Source organism: Schistocerca piceifrons, chromosome 4, assembly GCF_021461385.2.
Source record: "Schistocerca piceifrons isolate TAMUIC-IGC-003096 chromosome 4, iqSchPice1.1, whole genome shotgun sequence".
In the NCBI taxonomy this organism is placed as follows: domain Eukaryota; kingdom Metazoa; phylum Arthropoda; class Insecta; order Orthoptera; family Acrididae; genus Schistocerca; species Schistocerca piceifrons.
The window spans coordinates 4,081,198-4,104,585 of NC_060141.1; the positions used below are offsets into that span (position 1 = coordinate 4,081,198).

The 23,388-nt window shown below is 39.4% G+C and overlaps 1 protein-coding gene across 1 annotated transcript in view; it reads left to right on the forward strand.

Moving 5' to 3' along the window:
* The window catches only part of LOC124794847 (CXXC-type zinc finger protein 1-like), a 92,879-nt gene that overhangs the window by 63,567 nt on the left and 5,924 nt on the right, over positions 1–23,388 (forward strand). Inside the window, 3 exon segments of the mRNA XM_047258512.1 lie at positions 240–330; positions 9,522–9,651; positions 22,713–23,074. Coding sequence (XP_047114468.1) covers positions 240–330; positions 9,522–9,651; positions 22,713–23,074 — 583 coding nt within the window.

Sequence of the window (23,388 nt, forward strand, 5' to 3'; positions counted from 1 at the left end):
TCTGGTCTTTCCAAATTACTTTCATACCCAATGTATCAATAACTTTATATAGCTTTCTATCTGATTGTTTACTTACAGAACGGGATGTTAGACTCTAATCATCCTTCCTTCATTTTCTTTAGAGGCCACAGTTTAAAAAGCAACACATAATTTACATATAGAGTAAAGCAGTAAATTATCATAGTAAATATGCTTAAAATGCAAATGGTACATTGCTAACCCATTTACACTATTTTCAGAGCATGTGATAATTGTGAAGAATGGTACCATGGTGACTGCATACGAATCAGTGAAAAAGAAGCAAAGTATATCAAACAGTTCTTCTGTGTGGTAAGAACACTTTAAAGATCATATAATTAGTATGTCCATAGTTTAAGCTTGTGGTTTTAATTACTGTATTTGCCCAACTATAAGATGTCCGCAGCTCGTGGTCTAGTGGCTAGCATTGCTGCCTCTGGATCACGGGGTCCCAGGTTCGATTCCCGGCCGAGTTAGGGATTTTATCTGCCTGGAAATTGGGTGTTTGTGTTGTCCTCATCATTTCATCATCATTCATGACAGTGGCTCGATCGGACTGTGAAAAAATTGGCGCTGATGACCACGCAGTTGGGCGCCCCACAAACTCATCATCATCATCATCATCATCATCATCATCCAACTATAAGACAACCCTTTGTATAAGCTGATCCTAACCCCCTTTACTTTCTAAGAGGCTCCTTGAGACATTTTTATTTTTAACATATTCTGACTAATCCAAATTACAAACTATCTTATTGATATAAAGCAGCCACCTAATTATGTGTAGGGTGCAAGTCATATGAAGCAACAGCAATTAATATATAAATAAAAGATAGCAATCTTGATTCAGTCGATCTACTGACTTCTGTTGGTACTATTTCCATAACAGATTTTGTTGCCGTAATTTATTGTCACAGCAACAGTTAGTTAGTGTAATATACTTTATTTTGTGTGTTAGACATTTCATTCTGGATTAAATTTCCTTCTTGTTTCATCTCAATTTCACCACCATGTTCTAAAGCTGATTAAAAGCCAATAACATTTTGACCTGGTAATTCTAATATGCGAACAACCACTAAATTTCTCATTCGGAACCCACTTATTTACAGACCTTCATAATCAAAAAAAGTGTTGATCTGGGTGCAGAATCAGGTAAAACTTTTATTGCAAACCTGTCCAAACACAAAAAGAGTTTGTAAGATGGTATAATTTAGTGCTATTTCCTCCTGTGTTTCACAAAATTGTCAAATTTTAAGCATAGCAAGATATTATTGTTGTGACTGTTCATTGTTTCTCGTTGTCCCTTGCATAAAGGATCACTTGCACTAGCTCAGCATGAGTCAGGTGTTACGTGTTTGTTCGAGCAACGTCGATACTCTGAGTGGTTCGGAATATTAGGAAATTTTGAACCTGTTTGAACGAAAATATCATTTGCCCAGTACTGTCAAAATTTCTTCAAAATAAATCTGCATGTAGCCACCATAGCCAAAGCTTCATCTGTAAATGTAACACGATCCCTATATAATCTATTAAACAATATAAAATTGTTAACCTCAGCAGCAATAGTTTAATCTCTGAATATAAGATGGCCCTGTAGTTTTTGAATGATGAATTTGGGAAAAAAACCTCGTCTTATAGTTGGGTAAATACAGTAAGCCTCTTCATCATCTTCACACATGCGCCAGTACTTGCTTTGTATTCCATGATGCATGCAGTTATTTCTCTTATCCCCAGTGCCTTCCTTCGAACAGTTTATCGGATAATCGGGAAGCCTTCATTGCATTTCTCTTACATCTACTGAGCAACCAGCTGTTCCAGTTCATGAAACATTCCCTGTTTCAGTTCTTTCGTAGGGTAGCAAGTTGAACTGGTCGTCTTTAATTTATTCTTCATCTGGCCCTACCTACAAAATTTTCTTCTTTATGGCCTCTGCTTGATGAATCACTGTTAGCATAAAATGATTGTCATGTTTTATGCATGAAACAGTTGTGAACAATGAACTCGTAGATACGTGTTTCTCAACAAAGTTATGGCCATGATTTAAACCCATTATTGATTGGTGCAATTTTCAGTGCTTACAGCACACAATATAAGGAGACCAAATGACAACAGTAAGATGTCCTCTATCGCCCCTTACAGCTGAATCAGCAGAAATCATATCAGACAATGTTAACATTGTTGCATGTCTTAAAAATGAACAGTGCTGTTGAGCAGTGACATATTCATCACTGTTGTTGAAGCTCATGTTTCATTTGTTGTGCCATGTTTCAAGTAGTCTTTGTGAATATATTTTTGTTAACATTGATTTGTCTCCTGTAGAAACATAGACTATTGTTGAGTATTTGTCCAGTTTTAAAGACAGTTTAATTTTGTTTACAGTTGGATTCAGGCAGACTGAAACTCAAGCATGCTAGATGTTCATAAAAAGACAAGGTACATGGTATAAATTCCTACAGTTGACAGCACAACAAAATTTGCTGCCCACTCCCCTCCTTAGATTCGTCCTAGAGCTTGGCTGACTGGTGCTACTGTTCCCTCTCCCACCCTTCGCAGTCTTCAGGTTAAATCTGCAGTTGACTTAATTTGCCAAAGCTTCATCTGTAAATGTAAGGTGGCACCTGTATTAAGCTAGTATACAATGTAAAAACTTTGCCCTTCGGGATAGTAGTTTAATCTGCAAATGTAAGATTACCCTCTATTTTTCAAATGACGAATAAGGGGAAAAAATCTTGTATTATAGTTGGGTAAATACAGTGAAGGTCTTTTTCAGTTGAAAGAACAATATACTCTGTTTCTATAAGATAATTCATCCCTGAATCCAGATTTAATTTTCAAACTTTTGTACCAGCCTCAGTTTTCATGTAATGCAGTTTTTTGTAAATGCTTTTAGCAGCCTGTGTATTATAAGTATCTGATAAAGAAAATAAAAGTATTTAAATATACAAAGGAATCAAAGAAATAATTAACATAAGTAGAAAGAAAAATAAAGTGTCATACCCAAAATAATTCTTTCTTGATTTCCTGCTGTGCTTTACCTCAGGAACGTCACTTCTTAAGAACCTGCAGTAGTTGGACAACTTGTGATACACCTGTTGTCTTGATAATGCATTTTGATTTGAGAACTGCCCTGGTGGAACCATTGTCCACATTTGTTACTAACATCCCCAAGGTTATCTGGAAAGACATTTTTGTGGTCAACAAGAGGAGTGTTCACCATATCCTTCTGTGTAGATATTTCATTCAGAGCAGGCCATTCTTTCCCCCATAATAGTGGCTTTCTTCTGGCTCAGCTGCTCCACACAGTGAGAAAGTAGCAGTGCTTTGTGTATTTGAGCTGCATGCTGAGATGAATTGCAGTTTCCTTGACATTTCCACACACATGCGTTATTCGTATTTTTCATACAAGACAAATGTAAGAAGCAGTTTAAAGTTATCATATGTCTTCTAAAGATTAACTGCATGCACAGTCATAACAGAATGAAATTTGTTCCTATTATGTGAAGTACTGCTTCCAGACTAAGTTTGCTGCAGTCTATGAACAAGCATTGCTCATACACTGAAGTCGTCGCTGAGTGTCTTCGTGGCAGACACAATAATATTGCAAAAAAATAAGGTCGCCACCTTCTGTGGACATACTTTCAGAAGAAAAACAGAAAAAAGATGATTCCATTCTCTTAAATCTGAAACTTAGAGCTCAGCCTGTTGCGTGGACAAATTTGAATCACAAATAAGATAACTGTGATCGTCTTGAGACAAGAAAATGTTCCTCATTTGATTGATTGTGGCTTTGAAATGTTTGGTTGGCATGCTGCATTTTGCGTGTTTCACTGCAGTAGTCTTCAGTCACTGTCACATCCTCAGGAAGCACTGATACTAGCAGCTGTTCACTGTGACATACATACTGTATAGCAGTTGGTAAATTAGGATATTGCACATTTTCATTGTGTTCAAGGAGATTCCATCTCTTGTTCTCAAGCAAAAATAACTGTTTGTGACCTGGTCTGTTGTTTCCCTCCAAATATGGGAACATCAAAATGCAAAAATGCATATGGTGTGATCCTTTTTACCCGGTGGGAGAGGGGGGGGGGGGGGGGGCAGTAGTTGTCAAAGTCACCAACCTTACACCAAAATTAAAGTTCCTCGCTCTTATTTACAAGAGGGTTAAGTTTCCATTTTTGCTAATTTTGAGTTTATTCACCACAGATATAAATCCCAAACTCTAATGAACTTAGAACAACAAGTAGTCACTTCCAACACTCATCTAAACTATAAATACTGAGGTGAAAGCGTCAACAGACAAAGGATAGATCGCTGTTCACCGTGTAGATGAGACCTTGACACAGACAGGCACAAGAAGATTGATATACATACATTTAAGGTATCAGCCAAAGGGCCTCCTTCTAAAGTAGAAAAACACACACACACACACGCACACGCGCACACACACACACACACACACACACACACACACACACACACACACGCACACGCACGCACGACCCTCACCAGCCAGAGTGTGAGTTGTGCTTGTGTCAGTATTTTCTACTTTAGAAGAAGGCTTTTTAGCCAAAAGCTTAAATGTATAGCAGTCTTTTTGGTGTGCCTTTCTGTGACTCACTGTCTCCTCCATATCCTTTTCGTAGCAATCCATCCTTTTCATGAAATTGTTCTTATTCCATCCTTTCATGATATCGTTCTTATTCCATTCCGGATTTTCCAGTGTGACTCTGTATATTTAAATGTGCTGAAATACACCTGGGGCTGGGAGGGGGAGGGATAGTATGGTGGGGGTAGCGAACAGTGAAGTGCTGCGGGTTAGACGTTGAGTGGGGGGGGGGGGGGGGGGGGGGAGTAACAGAAAAGGAGAGAAATAAAAAGACTGAGTGTAGTGGTGGAATGACGGCTGTGTAGTGCTGTAATGGGAACGGTGAAGGGGCTGGATGGGCGAGGACAATGACTAACGAAGGTTGAGGCCAGGAGGATTTCGGGAACGTAGGATGTATTGCAGGGAATGTTCCCACCAATTCAGAATTGCACAGGTGAGAATTTCCCTCTTTCCCTGCAATACATCCCATGTTCTCGTAACCTTCCTGGCCTCAACCTTCGTTAGTCGCTGTCCTCACCCATCCAGCCCCTTCCCTGTTCCCATTCCAGCACTACACAGCCGTCATTCCACCACCACACCCAGTCTTTTTATTTCTCTCCTCTCCTGCTGCTTCGTATGTCCTCCCTCCTCACCTCTCCCCTGCCCACCATCTAACCTGCAGCACTTCACTGTCCATCACCCCATCATACTATCCCTCCCCTCCCCGTCCTAGTCTCCTCTTTACCCCCACTCAGTCTCCAATCCCATCATGCACTGTTGCTACTGGTCACAGTGTGGTTTCAGTGGCCTGAGACTGCAATTGTGTGTGTGTGTGTGTGTGTGTGTGTGTGTGTGTGTGTAAAGTCTTTTTGTTGTGCCTATCTGGACTCAGCATCTCCGCTATATGGTGAGTAGCAACTTTCCTTCTCATAATACTGTTACAGTTTTTTGGTACATATGACTCAATTGCTTTTGATACTATTTCTCTGAATGTAAGCCACATCTGATCTAACTTACACAGTTAGTCTGGAGGAAATGGAGAATCTCTCTTTGGAAGGTGTCAAACAATTTTTATCCGATTTTAAAATAGATACATTTTGTGTTTATTTTGGGTGAATTTGAATCTTATGGTATGAATTGTTGCTAGTCACTAATCCTTTTATCTGTGGTGATGCTCTTTATAATGGGTAGGCTCCCGAACTGATTGTTCAAAATAATATTTGGAGAAAGCATTCAGAATGATTTCAGATGGTGTTTCAAACATGTATTTTTGCCAACATATAGAGGGTAGATTGAAGTCGCCAACATCTATAATTGTATGATTAGGGTACTGGTTTGAAGTGAAGTGCAACTCAAGTTTTCTTTGAAGTGTTCATCAGCTACATCAACTAAGTTGGTGGCCGATAAAGGAACCAGTTATTAGTTTCTTCTACCTGTCAAGTATAATTTCTACCTGTAGTAACTTACAGGAAGTATTGTTTCAATTTCATTGCAGGGTAAACTACATCTAACAGCAATAAACACTCTGCTACCTATTGTATTCAATCTCTCCTTTCTGAAAACCATTAGATTCTTAGTAAAAATTTCATCTAAACTTATCTCTGACTTAGCCAGCTTTCAGTACTTACAGTAATTTTAGCGTCAGTGCTTTCTAATAGCGCTTTGAGCTCTGGATCTTTTCCAACACTTCGACAGTTTGCAACCACAATATGAGCTGTTACTAGGTCTACCTTCATGCGTTTGCTCTGTACCCCTTTATACTGATGCCCCCTCTGTAGTTTCCTGAGATCTTCTGACCCAAAGAAACTGCCCAGTCCACTCCACACAGCCCCTGCTATCCATGTAGCCCCACCCTGTGTTTAATGGACCCCTGACATATTAAGCAGAAAATGAAACCCCACCATCCTATGGTGCAAGTCGAGAAATCTGCAGCTTGCACGGTCACAGAACCGTTTGAACCTCTGATTCAAACCCTCCTCTGCTCTGTACGAAAGGTCCGCAATCAGTCGTGCCGACAATGCTACAGGTGGTGAGCTTTGTCTTCACATCACAAGCATTGGAGCTCCCAACTAACAGTAATCCCATCCTCAGTGAGAATGCTCAGATCTTGCAGGCTGAGATGCTTCCTCTGAAACATGACAAGTGATCGCATCTATCTCAGGGTCTTTGTCAGATAAACCAGGGAGGCCTTTTGATCCCCCTCCCAGGAACCTCTTTCATTGCCTGCCACATCCTGAAACCTCCCACTCCACATGGGTGAGTGGTCAGCCTAAGTGTGGGCAGTGCTCGGGGCAGCCACAGCAGTGAACTTTTTATTCTTATTCTTGAGTCAGAAACATATATAGGTACATAGTTAATGTGTCATGTAGTCTTTGACCAAAATTTGGTCACTTCCAGTCTATTTTCTGTTGCTTGGAGGTTTTCTGCAATAAAGGAGGCTGGACACAGTCGACACTGAAGCATTTGCTGGACAGTCTGGACCTCTCCACAGTCACACTTAATATTGTTTCCCATATTGCAGCTCCATCTTGCCAGATTAAACCTTGACCTACCCACACCCGATCTAAGCCTATTCAAAGATTTCCAGGTCATCCATTCCTCTTCATGTCCTGGAGGCAGAGTTTCAGAAGCTCTTTTCCAACCAGAGGGAAGGGAAGTTGTATCCCTCCAAAGTTGCTCCCTGGCTTTTCAGCAGTGGTAGTAAGTAGCTTTGATGTTCTGAGGAAACTCTTTCTACACTTCAATCATTTTGAATGGCTTGGAGGACACATGGGTTCTGCTGGTATATTGTTATATTTATTGTATTTTGTGGTTTTATAGATAAGACTAGCATGTGTTCCTGGTTTTCAAATCGTGTATTGAACTGTCCATTGAAACTAAACTTGCCTTGCGCGTGTTTTGTTGTGTTGTAATATGTTGGTAAAGAGCTGTACCAGATTTCTTCTTGTGTGCTCTAGAGTCCATCGAAAGTCGCCATGTTTATTGGCAGCTTCGTTGGCCAATCTCCCCAGCGTCTCTCTAACTCCACATCAACTTACTGTGGCTGAAACTTCCTACAGTTATGAAAAAGACTAGAAAGAGTAATATTTACAGTAGAGTCTCTTCTAATAATTTATTGGAGATGAGCACTCATTTATTTCTCCCTTGAATACAACTTTTACTCGTACTATCAGGTTGTAATACGTAGTATTCACAAGTTATCAGAACAAGAACAGTATCCAAGTCATTAACATTACTGTCAACAAAAGAGATAATAAAAATTGGAGATAATGCAATGCTTTTCTTATGCAAAGAGTAACGTCTGTGGTTACTGCACACAGCACAGTATTTAACACAGCTATTTCTACACTTAAGTGATTTTTCTGGGTCACAGGTCAGCTTTTGCCTCCATTTCTTGAAAAAATCCTTTGATTTCATTCTATATACAAGAAACTTTCCATGTAAAAATGGTGAGTTTGAACTCACTTTATATTTAATGTGCAGTTGAGATGCATTAATAAATTTGCAGATATTATTTCATAACATGCATAGTATAATGTGTAATATTCAGTGCAATTTGTCTTTATAACTGGTTGTAATATGCCTTTTGTTAATAAGTTTACACATCAGTTGATACTCGTCATTCTATAAATATTAAATGCTCAGAGATTTATTGTAGATAAGCTTTGATAAGTTTTTCACTACTTTAAACTGATTAATTTCAAATGAACAAATATGTTCCTCCCACATCAAGAATAGTTTTAACTTCACTTTTAACAATTTATATCATCTTTCTTCAGTTACTTATAAACCATTGTATACTTTCGCGATGTTATTCTCAAGGGTGTGACAGGCAAGAAATAAGTTTCTGATGTACCTTCACTCACCATGTGCATGATTTTAGAGATTTCACATCCATTCAGTTCACAGGCTTTGCTTACAGATGCCACCTGGGTCAGCCCGCTGAACGCACTCTGGTGAATCTCCTTATTTAAGTGATTGGAAAAGAGTATTCGGCCTATTCTGTAACCTTCATTACTGTTGTCCATTCTGAGTGTTTAGTGCTACGCGCAACCTGTACCTCATTATATCTTATGTTGGCTCTATAAAGTGCTCCTTAAATCATATTTGTTGTAGCTATAACAGTATGTAAATTGGAATTACCGATAAAATGCCTTGCTGGTGAAACATTCTCAGATGACAACAAATTTGGTTCTTCAAAGAATATTCCATCCAATTTGACAGTGCAATAGTTGTAAAGAATATTAATAATTGCCAACATTTGATGATAAAATTTCCTGTAACAGCAAATTTCCTATAGATAGACATTTATCAATAATGAAGTTTAATTTTTGAGCTTCATTTAAGTGAAAGCAGTTAGATTTTAGTGCTATACTATATTCATGCCCCCCCTGTCCTCAAACACTGTCCTCACTGTGAGCCACCTGCTGCATGTTTTACCCACATAACCAACATGTTGTATTTTAAGGCAATTTTTGGTTTTGCACTTAAGCAATATCCTGTTTGTTTAAAGAATAGAAGTCCCAATTGAATAGCCCATCTGGACCTGACAGGTGAATTAATACAACTTGAGAAATTTCAGAATGGAAAGCCAACCAAACAGTTGCATACAGACTCAAGAGCTAGTGCATCTATCTGATCATTTATGTGCAACTATCACCCATCAGTCATCTGCTGGTGAGTTGTTGTCTTTCCTCGTTATTGGGACTGATGACTCATGTTTGTGGTACTGAAATTAATTTTTATAGGCATTATGTGTGTATTGAGCAGAAGTTTAAATTTGTGAGAACATGTTTGAGGTGTGATGTCAAATGTATTTTCTGTGATTCCCATTGTAACATTGATTTCAGTTATGCATAAATTATCATCATATATGAGTTTTATAAAACAATGTGGTATTTTTTATACATTTACACAGAGATGTCGGGAAGAGGATCCTACATTAGTTACTAAATACAAGCCTAGAAAACGAGAGGGTGAACATTCATCTTCAAATGCTATTGATCGTCAGTCGAGAGACAGAAAACGGAAAGAAAAAGTTGGGTCTGGTATGTACTATCATATTTGTTTATGTTTTTAACACAATGTTTTTTGTAACAAGAGTAAATCATTAAGTACAGATAATATATCATTTGAGATCTGTGTTAAACATAGCTCCTCATCTCAAGCATACAATACTTACCGTATGTATGATTGATTATGAAATAAAATAATTGGAAAAAATTTACGTCAAGCCAGAGTGTACATGGAGGGTATAAGGGGATGTGTAAAATAGCTAGTATAGAAAGTTTATGGTACAAGCTACAGGTCTACTGTCTATTTTGATAAATAATTATCGAAATGGAGAGGCTATAAGATGCAGGTTCACATAAATAAAAATGCAGACCTGATTTTGGCTTCTGTAGTATAATTGATGAAAGGCACATTTTTGGGTATATGAGACTATGATTTCAGATTTATGTACAGTATTTCATTCACTATGTCCGTAGATGTGATAATTGTCGAGAATCCAATCAAACTAGGTCTGCATTTGAGATATTGTGGAGAAAAATTAAATTGTCAACATAGCTTGAAACCTAAAATTTACTTATTGTGTTGTTAAAATCAATATTTTAGTTATGTGATTGCAAATCATTGTTCTGATGATAAGCAAAACACTTGTGTGTTGGTATAATGTAATCACACACACACACACACACACACACACACACACACACACACAAAAGCACACGCACACACACCAAACGGTGGCAGGAGGGCACTATACAAAGGTTAAAGATATGTGCCAACTTTCGGAGCCAGTGGTTCAACGGGAAGGAAGAGGGACTGTCGAGATTTAGGCCAGAATCCAGTAACCCTCCCCTGACCCGGGGTCTGCTCAACATTTCTAAATATTGCCAGTACTTTTTCTTCATTCCTTTTCCTTCCCATTCAACCCTGCCAGAAGAAGGAACCAATGGCCCCAAAAGCTTCCACATTTCTTTAACCTTCGTATATGTTTTCTTCTGCCACTACTGCATGAATTGATTCTTATTATCTGTCCAGTTATATCAAATTTTCAAAAAAGAACATTACAGCTAGATAAGATGTATACATAGGCCAAGAAAGAAGGAATTATAATAGTTGGAATATGTTGCTACAATAACATTTAAAAACAAATATTTTTCATTTAAGCAGAGTCAAACCGTGGAAAGTCTAGGGTGGAGTAAGAACAATACGGAAAGGGTATATTGCTGCTCGCCACATACAGGAAGTGTCGAGCCACAGACAGGCACAGTGAATGAGACTGCTAAAATATTCCTAAGTAAAAATCTCACACATCCACACGAGCACAACTCGCATACGCAGGCCACTGTCTCCAGACACTGGGGCCCGACTGCAGCTGCATCTGACATGAGCAGCAATCAGCTGGGATGGGTAGTAGGGATAAGGAGGTGCATGTGGCGGGGAGGGGGAGGGATAGCAGGGTAGGGATGGGGGAAGGTTCTAGTGCTGCCTGTGGAAGTGTGCAAGAACATGGTGGGGACAGGGCAGGGCTGCTAGGCACAGAAGTACGCTGGGGGGAGAGGAGGGGAGGGGGGACGGAGAGAAGGGGAAAACACTAGTAGACAGCATTGGCGGGATAGAAGGCGTGTGTAGCACTGGACTGGGAACAGGAAAGGTGATGGGTAGGTGGAGGATAGGACGTAGTGAAGGTTGAGGCCAGGCAAGTTAATGGGAATGAAGTTTATGTTGTTGGGAGAGCTCCCACGTACAAAATTCAGAAAAACTGGTGTCGGTAGGAAGAATGCAGACAGTACAGGCTGTGAAGTAGTCGTTAAAGTAAAGCACATCGTGTTGGGTAGGATGTTCAGCAACTAAGTGGTCCAGCTCTCTCTTTGCCACAATTTGGCGGTGGTGATTCGTGTGGACAGACAGGTCGTTGGTTGTCATGCCTTCATAGAAAATAGCACAATGCTTGCAGCTTAGTTGGTAGATCATACGGCTGCTTCCACAGATTGCCCTACCTTTGATCGGGTGGGAGATAATTGTGACAGGTCAGGAGTAGATGAGACTGGTCCTGCATCTAAGTCTATTGTAGGGATATGAGCCATGAATGAGGCAAGGTGTTTGGGATCGTGGGTGCAGTACGGATGGAAAAGGATATTCATGGGGCAATGGAATATCATTGTGGAAGGAGTGCAGAGGGAAATGGGGAGGATATTTCTCATTTCATGGCACGATTAGAAGTATTTGAAACTCTGGCGGAGAATGTGGTCGAGTTGCTCCATTCCTGGGTGGTACTGAGATACGGAGAGAGGAGTGTTGCTTTGTGACCAGACAGTGGATATGTAGGAGAAGGTAGGTACTGGAGAGACAGAGCCCAGGAAATGTGTTTCCAGACAAGAGTGGAAGGGTAATTTTGGTCTGTGAAGGCCTCGGTGACACCCTCGGCGTAATTCATCACTGCAGGTACGACAACCCGTCCAGTACTGTCACAGGCATCTCCGACCCGATCAGAGGCAGAAGCACTTGTGAAAGCAGCTCTGTGATCTGCCAAACAAGCTGCAACCTTGATACCAATTTGTATGTGGGCACGACAACTAACAAGCTGTTCGCCTGCACGAATGGCCCCAGCTGGAGCACCTAGTTGCTGGGAATGCCACCCAACATGACGTGCTTCACTTTCACGATTGCTTCACGGCCTGCGTCATCTGAATTCTTCGTACCGACACTAGCTTTTCTGAAATACACAGGTGTTCTCTCCCCCAGCAATATATCCTATGTTCCCATAATGTCCCCTGGCCTCAACCTACACTAGTCTCTGTCCTCCAACTACTTATCACCCACACCCCAACACTAAACATGCCTCCTATCCTGCTAAGGCATCTCTTAGTCTTTTCCCATTCTCTACCCCCTCCAACCCCCCCTCTTCCCAACACAACACCTTCTCAAAATCACACATAACAGTGTCCCCACCACGTCTCTGCATGCTTCCACAGGCAACATAGCAACACTAGCCTCTTCCCCCACTCCTACCCTCCTGTTTGTCACCCCCGCCCCTCCTGCCCATGTTGCCTCCTTATCCCCACTGTCCACACCAGCAGATTGCTGATTTCATCACACAGAGTCACAATCTGGCCCCTTGCTCAGACAGTGGCCATGTGGAAGCAGGACTTTGTCCAAAAACATGAATATTTTAGTGGTCTTTCTCACTGTGTTGTCTTAGACTCAATGCCTCCTCCATGTGGTGAGTAGCAATCTATCCTTTTCATGTTATTGTTATTTTTCAGTTGGTGTATACAAAGAAACAGTCCTCCAAAAATTTGTTGGAAGTTAGAGATGCAACGTTCAAGCTCTGACAAAAAGAAACATAACTGCTCATACTACTGAGGAGCTATTTGTCATAGCGTACAACTGCTCGAATCACTTGGTGGCCAAGGACATGCAATTTACTACAGTCATGCAGAGCCTCAGAGAATATGACATATAGAAATCTGGTTTGAGGATGACCAGCAGTAATTGAATGTATTTGGTAAGTGCAATTTGCTGCATCAGTTTTGTTTCTTCTGTATCACTCCTCATATATTGGAGTGCAAGAACACACCTGTAATAATTTGCTCATCCAATAATAATGAGATGATCAGTTTTGATGACTCTTGTTGTAGCATAAAGGCATAGTTGAAAGTTGAAAAACAGTCATTTACAAATACTTCACACTAAGTGCTTCCTTAGTAATATGAGCAGTCTCGTTCTTTCTTATCTGATCTTTAATGTGTTTTAGAACAGCCAAATTTTATAGAGAAAAATAATAAATAAAAAGTGTCATGTGCAACAAAGTTTGTTATTTGTTTTCCAGGTGGTATTTATAAACAGTTGATAGAAAATAAGATATTGCTGCTATGTTATGTTACAAAGGTGGAGGGTTAAGTTGGTGTTAAAAAGCAGTATAATTAGTTTTGTAAGGTATGTTGCGTCACAGTGTCCAAACAAACACGTTCCTCGGTATTAAATTTTGTCCAATAGTAGAAAAACTGTTTGAATTTCATTCATAGCTTAACCCTTTGCACTCCGTAAGGCAGACACAGGGCGGCTCCGCGTGCTCTTATTTAAACCACCGCCGCCTGGGTGGCAGTGCGCCGCAGAGATTTGCGTGGATCTCTTTGTGGAAACAATGTGGCCGCTGGCCAACAATTGGGGTATACATTAAAACAAAACGTGTGCTTTCATTCATATATTTACGTAAGCTTTTACAGTACAAAACTTTCCATTGTGTGGTATTTTTTGAAACACTATTCAGGGTGGAGAGCTGGGTTTCGTGAGCGTGTTTCGCAGTAACACACGGTTCCACGCCTGCCACCTTTCTTTTTTCTGTCTGAGCACACTGCACAATCCTTATGCTTGTTCCCAGGAAGCTTGTTGATAATGTGCAACTTTCCATTCAGGCATTCCTCGTCATCAGAAGTTGAACGACGTCCTCGTTTCTGTCCTCGAGTTCTTTCTTCGGCAACTAATCCTCTTATAACACTTTTACGGAATGCTTTGTGAGACGGTATTGTCAAGTTGTTTTTCTCACAGTGGTTCTTGTATAGTAAATAACTGTTTACAAGTCCTACCTCCAACAGCCAGAAGTATAGTTTTCGCCACCACTTGAGACTTTTCATTAGAAAACCGTAACTGGAAATAAAATGGTCAGATCGATCAACTCCACCCATTTTGAAGTATAATCAATAATCACATTTGGTTTCTTTATTTCTTCCCTTCCCTTTCCTTTCTGTTTCTCCTTTCTGTAAGTGACACTGAGTTATTGGCTTTTGTAGAAAGCATGAGAACTGTTCGTTTATCTTGCCATGCCATAACCACCATTTTGTTGTTGCGGAGGCATTTTATTTCGTGCTTCCTTAGACGCAGAGCTCCTTTCTCGATTGCAGCTGGAAGGTTTTTGCGATTGGCCTGAATCGTTCCTGTGAGATGCATGTTCTGTTTCAACAGGTCATCAGCTAATGCGACACTTGTATAAAAACGGTCAGTGTACAAATGATACCCTGATTGCCCTGTAGCATTTCTGATATTAGCTAGCAGCTGAAGAACTATTCTCTCAGAAAAATTCAAGTGTGGAGAATTCAATGACTCAATTGTTACAGCGCCAAAATAGGGTATCAAACTGCAGATATAACCATTTGATGAATCCGAAATTACATAAACTCTGAGTCCCCATTTTGTTGGTTTTTGAGGATTGTACATTTTTAATAATACATGACCCTTAAACGATACTGTAGATTCATCAGCAGCTAAATACTGATATGGTCAATAAATTTCGAGAAACGTGCCAGACAAGTAATTCAGTACATTTGTCACTTTACTCAGACGTGACTGAACCTGACTGTTGACACGTGTAGCATTCGTCGGATTAGAAACATGAAGTGCCCAGAAAATTTGCATAATTCGTCGGCGACTAAAACAGTCTGGAAAGAAGTTGGATGATTGTAACCATTCTCTTGAAAAAAATTCCTGCAAGTTCTTACACTTTCGTAATGCCATATTCAGTTGCACACCATGGAAGCATTTCATTTCTTCCATGGTAACATTTCTCCAGTCCCACCATGCAGAATGTTGTGGAAGTGGTGTCACTTTACGTATTTTTGATGTAGCATACCTATTCGTTTCATTTGCTATTTATTGAAATAGGTTATCTGTAAAAATTAATTGAAAGTTTCCGACAGGCGATGATGGAACAGAACTACTTTCTGTTATAAAACCACACTTTGATTTGTCAAAAGGAAAATCTGTGAAGTCAGTGTCGCTCCACATTTGCCATGAATCCTCTGCTGAATCCCTAGAAACATGCACATTGTCACTCGAATTGTTTTGAAATGAATCACTATCATAATCAAAATCATTTTCACTCTCGTTTTCACTTAGAGACTGCTCTGAAAGATCTAAAATCTCATCCTCATAAAGGACTGTACGTGAAGAACTAGCCATTTCGAGCGCGTGGACTTGAACGTAATAATTACAATCTTTGACTTAAGACAGCTGCTACTGTTTGACACCGAGTTAACACTAGTTCTCCTAGATGGCAGCACACTGCAGCAATAATGCCTAGTAGACTCAAAATACGTCTGAGAGCTTCAAAAAGTAGTGTTGAATGAGGCTCGACATCAGAGCGGAAAACAAATTTCGCGATGTCGAGTGGCACTCGACATTGGAGTGGAAAGGGTTAAGACACATTACAATTAACTTTTCATAATACTAGTGTTGGATTGAATGTGGATTCCCATCGTGACTGCCCTCTTCTTAAGTGGCCTCAATGATCACCTAATTTAACTACATGTGATTTATTCTTATGGAGTTGTGTAAAAATTATGTGTTTCTTTCTCCACTGCCACTTAATTTGGAAGAGTTGCAAGAAAGAATGATTATTGTGGTCAGTGATATTGACCATGAAGTGTTGCGACATGTATAGCAAGAATTAGACTGTCCTATTGACATTGGTTGCAACACAAGTGGTTCCCTTATTGGGCATCTGTAACGTGAGTTGAAAAATTGGAGAGATGAGATACTTTATCCACTGGCATGTGTGTACTTTCTGTAGGTACTGTGGTTTTTGCAGTGTTATCTTCTGAAACCGTGGGGATACTTGTGAATAAGCCTGTAAAGTCATGAGAACAAAGCAGTAAGGGAATGAGTAGAAGTTAAACTGCAGTATAAAATTTGCATTATGACCAGAAGAAAGATTGTCTTCCCAAGTGTGACATCCACTTCCAAACATATAAAAACTTTTTTCGTTGTGTTTAAAGTTATCTGTTCTTTCTCCCAGTAGGTGCTCATTTTCTTAGTGATACAAGAACAGAGGGGGGGGGGGGGGGGGGGGTTAGTGATGGTGCCTACTGTGTAATGACAACCCTATATAGTCACAATCCCTGTGTCCCCCTTAATGATCATGACTGTCTCATTTCTCTTGGAATTATGTCGTGATTCCTGTTGACAAATGTAATGGTTGCAGCGTGTAACTCGTAAGGTGGGATTCCAACCATGTCCGCAGATGGCAAGTAGCACGGACCAGGCACAGTTGGCACCACTGGTTCCACTGTTTCCAAGGTGAGGCACGTGGAACACAGCAACAGCGTCAGTCGCCACCGTACATCTGCCTCGGGAGCAGGCCACACCTCTATTTGAGAACCAGCAGCAGAGCTGGCACCAACTGTGTCGTGACCCGAGACTGCTTTTACTGGCCAAACATATTGATTTGATCAACAAAAATAAGTTTTTCAGCCTCCGATGAAGAAAAGTTAATGAAAGTGGTCAAGATACTCCGTAATTTATGATATAGGACGTAGGGAATACAGGAATATTTTAGTGGATGATTTATGAGAATTGTTATGAATGTATTAAAAAGGCGAAAGTCTGTACATTTTGTCTTGTATTAACTGTTATTCACAACCCATTCCAAACAACTGCCTCTTGCCATGCCACAGAACCATATTCACTGCGGAAGAAATCTGAGTTTCTCTGATTTAGATTTCAAATCCGTTGCTGTTTAAAAATCCTCCAAAACTAGTAAAGCTAAGTGTGTTGTTTTGACTGGCTGTTTAATTAACATTGTAACCATAAAATGGAGTATCTTTCGCTTCAAGTCAACCGTCGTGTAGCAAACTGTGTAAACCACATTGCCGATAATATCAGGTCGTCAGCCATATCGGTTACTTCAGCACTAGGACTGTAATAGCCCAGAGGCATTTTCTGTCACTTGACGAGCATGGCATAACCTATAGTTATAGATTTGTTTGTCTCATTATGATATAGAAACCCTTCTCAAATAAGCTTTCAACATACAATTATTAAAAGCAAAGGCTTCGCCTCCAATCAGGAAATGGGGTAACATCAAAATCCTGCCTGGCAAGCACTTTTGCTGCCATTTTCTTCCCCCATAGCCAGTTTATGCAATACATGTCCTGTTACCGGATTCTTTGCCTTGAGCTGCAGTTTATTGGGCAAAAAAAGTAATCTTGTGTCTGACTGTGAAATAACAGCTGCACAGTGCAGTACACATCAGTTGTCAAATTATATCAGCAATCCTTCAACCTCCACACATCTGGCATTGTATTTGGTATTATAAAGTAATACCAACTTGCCAAGTCTTCAAAATGTGGCCCAACGTAGTAGTGTATGAAATTTTGTACACTTACCTCAGTTCCAAAAATAATTTTTCCTCTGTGTATATTGCATTTCTTAGGCACACAGTGGTTTTATTTCACCTTTAATAAAACTGAGCACAAAATTAAACTGTCTTTTTATTTAAACAGCTTTTGAAAAAACTGAATAAAAGTACTATCAAACAGTGGAAAGTCCAGGACGGAATGTAACAATATTAGAGAAGGAAAGTCGCTACTCAGTGTGGTTTCAGTTGTCTGAGACTGCAGACGTGTGGTCGTGGGTGTGCGCGTGTGTGTGTATGTGTATGTGTGTCTATTGCTGATAAAGGCCTTAATGGCCGAAAACTATAATTGTGTGAATCTTTTTGTTGTGCCTATCGCCACTCAGCATGGCGAATAAAAGTAATTTTTCATTTGTTTTTAACTTCTGGCAAAATTTGAAATACATTAACAATCTTCTGTGCATCTGCTGTTTGTTTATATAGTTTCACATATATTTAGAACTACTTCAACATAATAATAATAATGGGAAAGATTGTGGACTACCTCACAAGGAAAATATGAAACAATTATGTAATTAAATATTGACATGTTAATTTTTATGTATTATTGTGAAGCTGTGCCAAGTCAGCCATCATAAGAAAATTTGTATATCAGTTCATTGATGCTCTCTCACTGTCCAGAGTCTGTAAATATTGTGAAGTTCGACATTTTACCTTTTAGTTTGTTGTGATCCTTATGAGGTCTATTATGTCACCACTCCTTTCAGTAATTATTTCCAAGTTAGCCATAATGGAGGCGAATTGGACATATTCTTTGTTAAGTCCTTTGACTTAAAACTGTCTTAAATTGTTATATGTAATGATTGATTAACACCCAAATATTTGCGTACTTCATATTGTACATTTTGCACATGATTAATTTAAAGAGTTTTGCTCAGCTCACTCTTTCGCTACAACAAACAAGAAAACCATCTCAAAAAGCATAACAAAAACGGATCATAAAGATTCACTTTTTCTTTCCAGTCACGTTTCTTTGATATTTTCAGTGATTATATTGTTTGCTTTATAAAATTACACTTATGTTTTTTCCCACTAAATGCCATGAGACATCAAGGGATCACCAATTTAGTATTGGAGGGCAGCGTGGAGGGTAAAAATCGTAGAGGGAGACCAAGAGATGAATACACTAAGCAGATTCAGATGGATGTAGGCTGCAGTAGGTACTGGGAGATGAAAAAGCTTGCACGGGATAGAGTAGCATGGAGAGCTGCATCAAACCAGTCTCAGGACTGAAGACCACAACAACAACAACAACAACAACAACAACAACAAATGCATACTTCCATTTACAAATTTTTAGAATGACAAAAAACTTTTGATCATGTGCCAAGTACCGTCACACTGCTGTACTCAGTTAAACTGATTCTCGGGTAATTGCTTCAGTGTTCTTCTCTCACTGCACACTCACCACTCTAAATTAGCTTTGAAATTTGTCATGCGTATGCTGACAGTAAATAGTTTCATGCATCTCTAGAATCACCTTTTATTATGAGAGCCATCTACATAATGTTTCTATCAGTTTTCCTCACCTCTTCTGAGGAAGTACTAAGGGTTTCTGCTATAGATAGTTTCTTGTGAGCTTTTCCCACAGCTCTGCTTTCTTTTTAAGGCTAATTAATTAATTATAATTAAGTAATTAATTATAATTAAGTAATTATTAATTTTTATTATTTTATTGCCTTCATTCGACCATTGTGGTTCATTATATAAAGGGTTATACAGGGAGTTGTTCTTCAATAATGCTTTTCAGTAATACAGTGCTTATATGAACAATTATATATAAATGTAATAGAGGGAAACTTTCCACGTGGGAAAAATATATCTAAAAACAAAGATGATGTTACTTACCCAACGAAAGCGCTGGCAGGTCGGTAGACACACAAACAAACACAAACACGCACACAAAATTCGAGCTTTAGCAACCAACGGTTGCTTCATCAGGAAAGAGTGAAGGAGAGGGAAAGACGAAAGGATGTGGGTTTTAAGGGTGAGGGTAAGGAGTCATTCTAATCCCAGGAGCGGAAAGACTTACCGTAGGGGGGAAAAACACACACACAGACACACACACATATCCATCCACACATACACAGACACAGGCAGACATTTGTAAAGGCTTTATTAGTGAAGGATTAGGTGGGTGAGGGCAATGGATTGTTCAGTTTGGAACTGGTATAGGGATTGATGGAAAGAAGGGTTGCAGCCAGAGATGGGAACTTTAAGTGTGACGCCTTTGGGGGTAGTGCCAAATGTCAGACAAGCCTGAGAAAATAAAATATGGGAGTGTAATCTGGCTAGGGTGAAGGCATGTTTGTGGAGGGAATGTAAATAAAACTTAATGGGGTCGTTGTGGGGGTGTTGTGAGGGTAACATGGTATTAGAAGGTGGAAAGTGTAACATGAGGCTGAAATGAAAATGAAAATAAAAATGTATGGGGAGAGATAAAGGTGAACTAGAAAGCAACTGGAGATCTGGTGTGAAAAAAGGCGAAAAAGTGTTGGTTAAAGCTGGGCTATGTTGATCCTGTGGTGAACTTGGGTTGGTAGATGTGCACAAAGGTTAGATGGTTGTGTTGCCGCCAAAACACGTTAAAGGGTGGAGAAATTCGGGAAAATTTCGAAAAAACTGTGTATAGATGTATTAAAAGGAGTGGTTTTGTGGTGGCAGATTATGAAAATGAGGCTAACAATTGTCTGACGAAGAAATAATGGCGTTAAAACCTGTGGGAAGCGGCTAAAAAGATCAGTGATGTGGGAAAAACGGAAATGGAAATAAAGCAAAAGTTATTAGAACTAGCCGAAATGGTTGTTTAATAGGTGAAAGGAACTGTTTGTGAACTAGAAACGGTGGATTTTATAGCAGTGGTAGTGTTGAAAGCGGAAGAAAAAAAATTTTTTTTGGTTATGGTTTGGACATCTCTGCCCAACCTCTTTGCATTTACATATGTCTGCCTGTGTCTGTATATGTGCGGATGGATATGTGTGTGTGTGTGTGTGTGTGTGTGTGTGTGTGTGTGTGTGTGTGTGTGGTGTGCGTGCGTGCGTGCGAGTGTATACCAGTCCTTTTTTCCCCCTAAGGAAGTCTTTCTGCTCTCGGGATTGGAATGAATCCTTACCCTCTCCCGTAAAACCCTCATCCTTTTATCTTTCCCTCTCCTTCCCTCTTTCCTGATGAAGCAACCGTGGGTTGCGAAAGCTTGAAATTTGTTTGTGTGTTTTTTATTGTGTCTATCAACCAGTGCTTTCTCGTTCGGTAAGTTATAGCATCTTTGTTTTTTATATATATTTTTCCCACGTGGAATGTTTCCCTGTATTATATTCAATTATATATAATGATTTTTTTCTGCCCAATAGTTATTCACCCTTTGTTTGTTTGTATGTTTGTTTGGTTGTTTGCTTTTCTCCATTTGAGATCACCCTTCCTGTTGTCCTTCAGTGATCTTTCTGTAATCTGTTTTGTGTGTCTTGCAGTATTTTAGTTTTGTCTTATTCTTTTATGTTATTTATTGTAACTTGGAGTTTTGTTACAATATTATCAAAAGGAAAGTCGTTACTCACCATATAGCAGAGATGCTGAGTCGCAGATAGGCACAACAGAAAGACTGTCAGAACTAGAGGTTATGGCCATTCAGGCCTTTGTCAACAATAGACTAGACACACACACACACACACACACACACACACACACACACACACGACTGCAGTCTCCGGCATCTGAAACTACACTTAGTTGTGACAGTCTTCTTGTTGTGCCTATCTGCGACCCAGCATCTCTGCTATATGGTGAGTAGAAACTTTCCTTTTCATAATATTGTTACATTCCGTCCTGGATTTTCCATTATTTGGAGTTCTCTTACATCTTTCTTAATTCCTGTAATCCGTTTAATGTGTTCTTACTGTTTTGCTGTTTTTATTTTATTCTCTTACTAATTTGCCAGTGGTGTTGCGATCAGATGTCGAAAGAGTGAAATGCATTTCTGCCTGATTGTGCTCATTAGCGGTTCTCTTTTCTTGGATACTGTACTGTTTCATTTCGAGCCATTCTCATACGTGCACATTTACTTGATATTTTTTATTTATGTGAATCCTAATTATTATTCTTTCTGTCTTGAATGCTCCATCAGTTTCTGCTGTATTAGTTATTTTGAGGGTTGTTTCAGATGCATGTGTTGTTTCTAGCTGTGTAACTGTTTCATAATACTTTCATTTTGCAAATATCAGTAGACTTTTTTGTTGTGTTGTAGTTAATTTGCTCTGTTCAGTTTTTTAATTCTATTTTCTCATGTCGGTTTCTCATTTAGGTTGTATATTATGATTTCGCCTAAATATTTAATTTTATCAGCCATTTTTATTTCCTGTTTTTCTGTTGTAATTTTGTTCGTCGGTGGTGGATGAGTTAGCATAATGTCAGTTTCTTAAAACTATATTTTGAGGCCTGTTTTTCATAGTGATTTAACTTGTTAGTCTTTTTGAACACTTTTGACTAGGAGAACAAGATCATCAGCAAATCCCAAGTAGTTTAAAGTTGTATCATTTTTGTATCTTCCAATTCTCATCATCTTTGGGTTGTCCTTGGACCATTCTCTTCTTATATGTTTCAGTGCACTGTTGAATAGTGATGGTGATAAGCAGTCACACTGTCATATTAAGTAATATAATAAGCACCCCATTCTAGCAGACAATAAGTAACAGCTATATTTTGACTGTGTGTTAATTTTATGAGTGTTTTACATTCCGATAATAGTTCAGTTCTCCAGTAACAGTTTCTTGAATCACTTTGGTCATAATAGACTAACCAATATTTTTTCTGATATAAATTTTTGGCTTTTTTTTGGCTTTATGAAACAAAAGAACAGTTTGTGCAAAAATTGTGTAGCTCTGATGGGTTGGACATGACTCATTTCTATTCCTCTAGCCGATGAGAAAACCAGGATGTCAAAGCGATGTGGACGTTGCAAAGGCTGTTACCGAACAGAAGACTGTGGACACTGTGACGGTTGTCGTAATACGGATGGTATAAGGCACGGACGACAGATACCGCGCTGCTACAACAGACTCTGTATAGGCGTCCACCGTTCTGCAACAGCGTCGAGACGTCGTGTACGTACTCGCGACTCCAGTTCAGATGGTGGAGGAGCTATGCCTCCTACAGTTTTTGAGCACGGTGGCATTGTGCGTCAGTGTTATGGCCCAAGCTGTACACAGCCTGCAAGACCCTCCAGCAAATACTGCAGTGATGCTTGTGGCCTGAAGCTTGCTGCAAATCGCATATATCAGGTAACACAGCAAAATTTCGTGTTGTGGACTCACTATAGTTACTTTGCCATTGTCATGTGCAATTGTATTTTGTTACTTTTTCATGTAATTTTTTTTTTTGGAAGTGGAAACAGCCCAATTGTAAGTTCAAGTAATTTTCCTAATTTTTCATACAAAAATGTAGCGTTGTGTTGGTATGCTGCAAATTCCTTGAGCATATTCTCAGTTTGAATATAATAAATTTTGTTGAGACTGAGAAGCTTATGTCCACAAAACCGTGTGGTTTTAGAAAGCATCTCTCATGCGAAACTCAGCATGCCCTTTTCTCACATGAT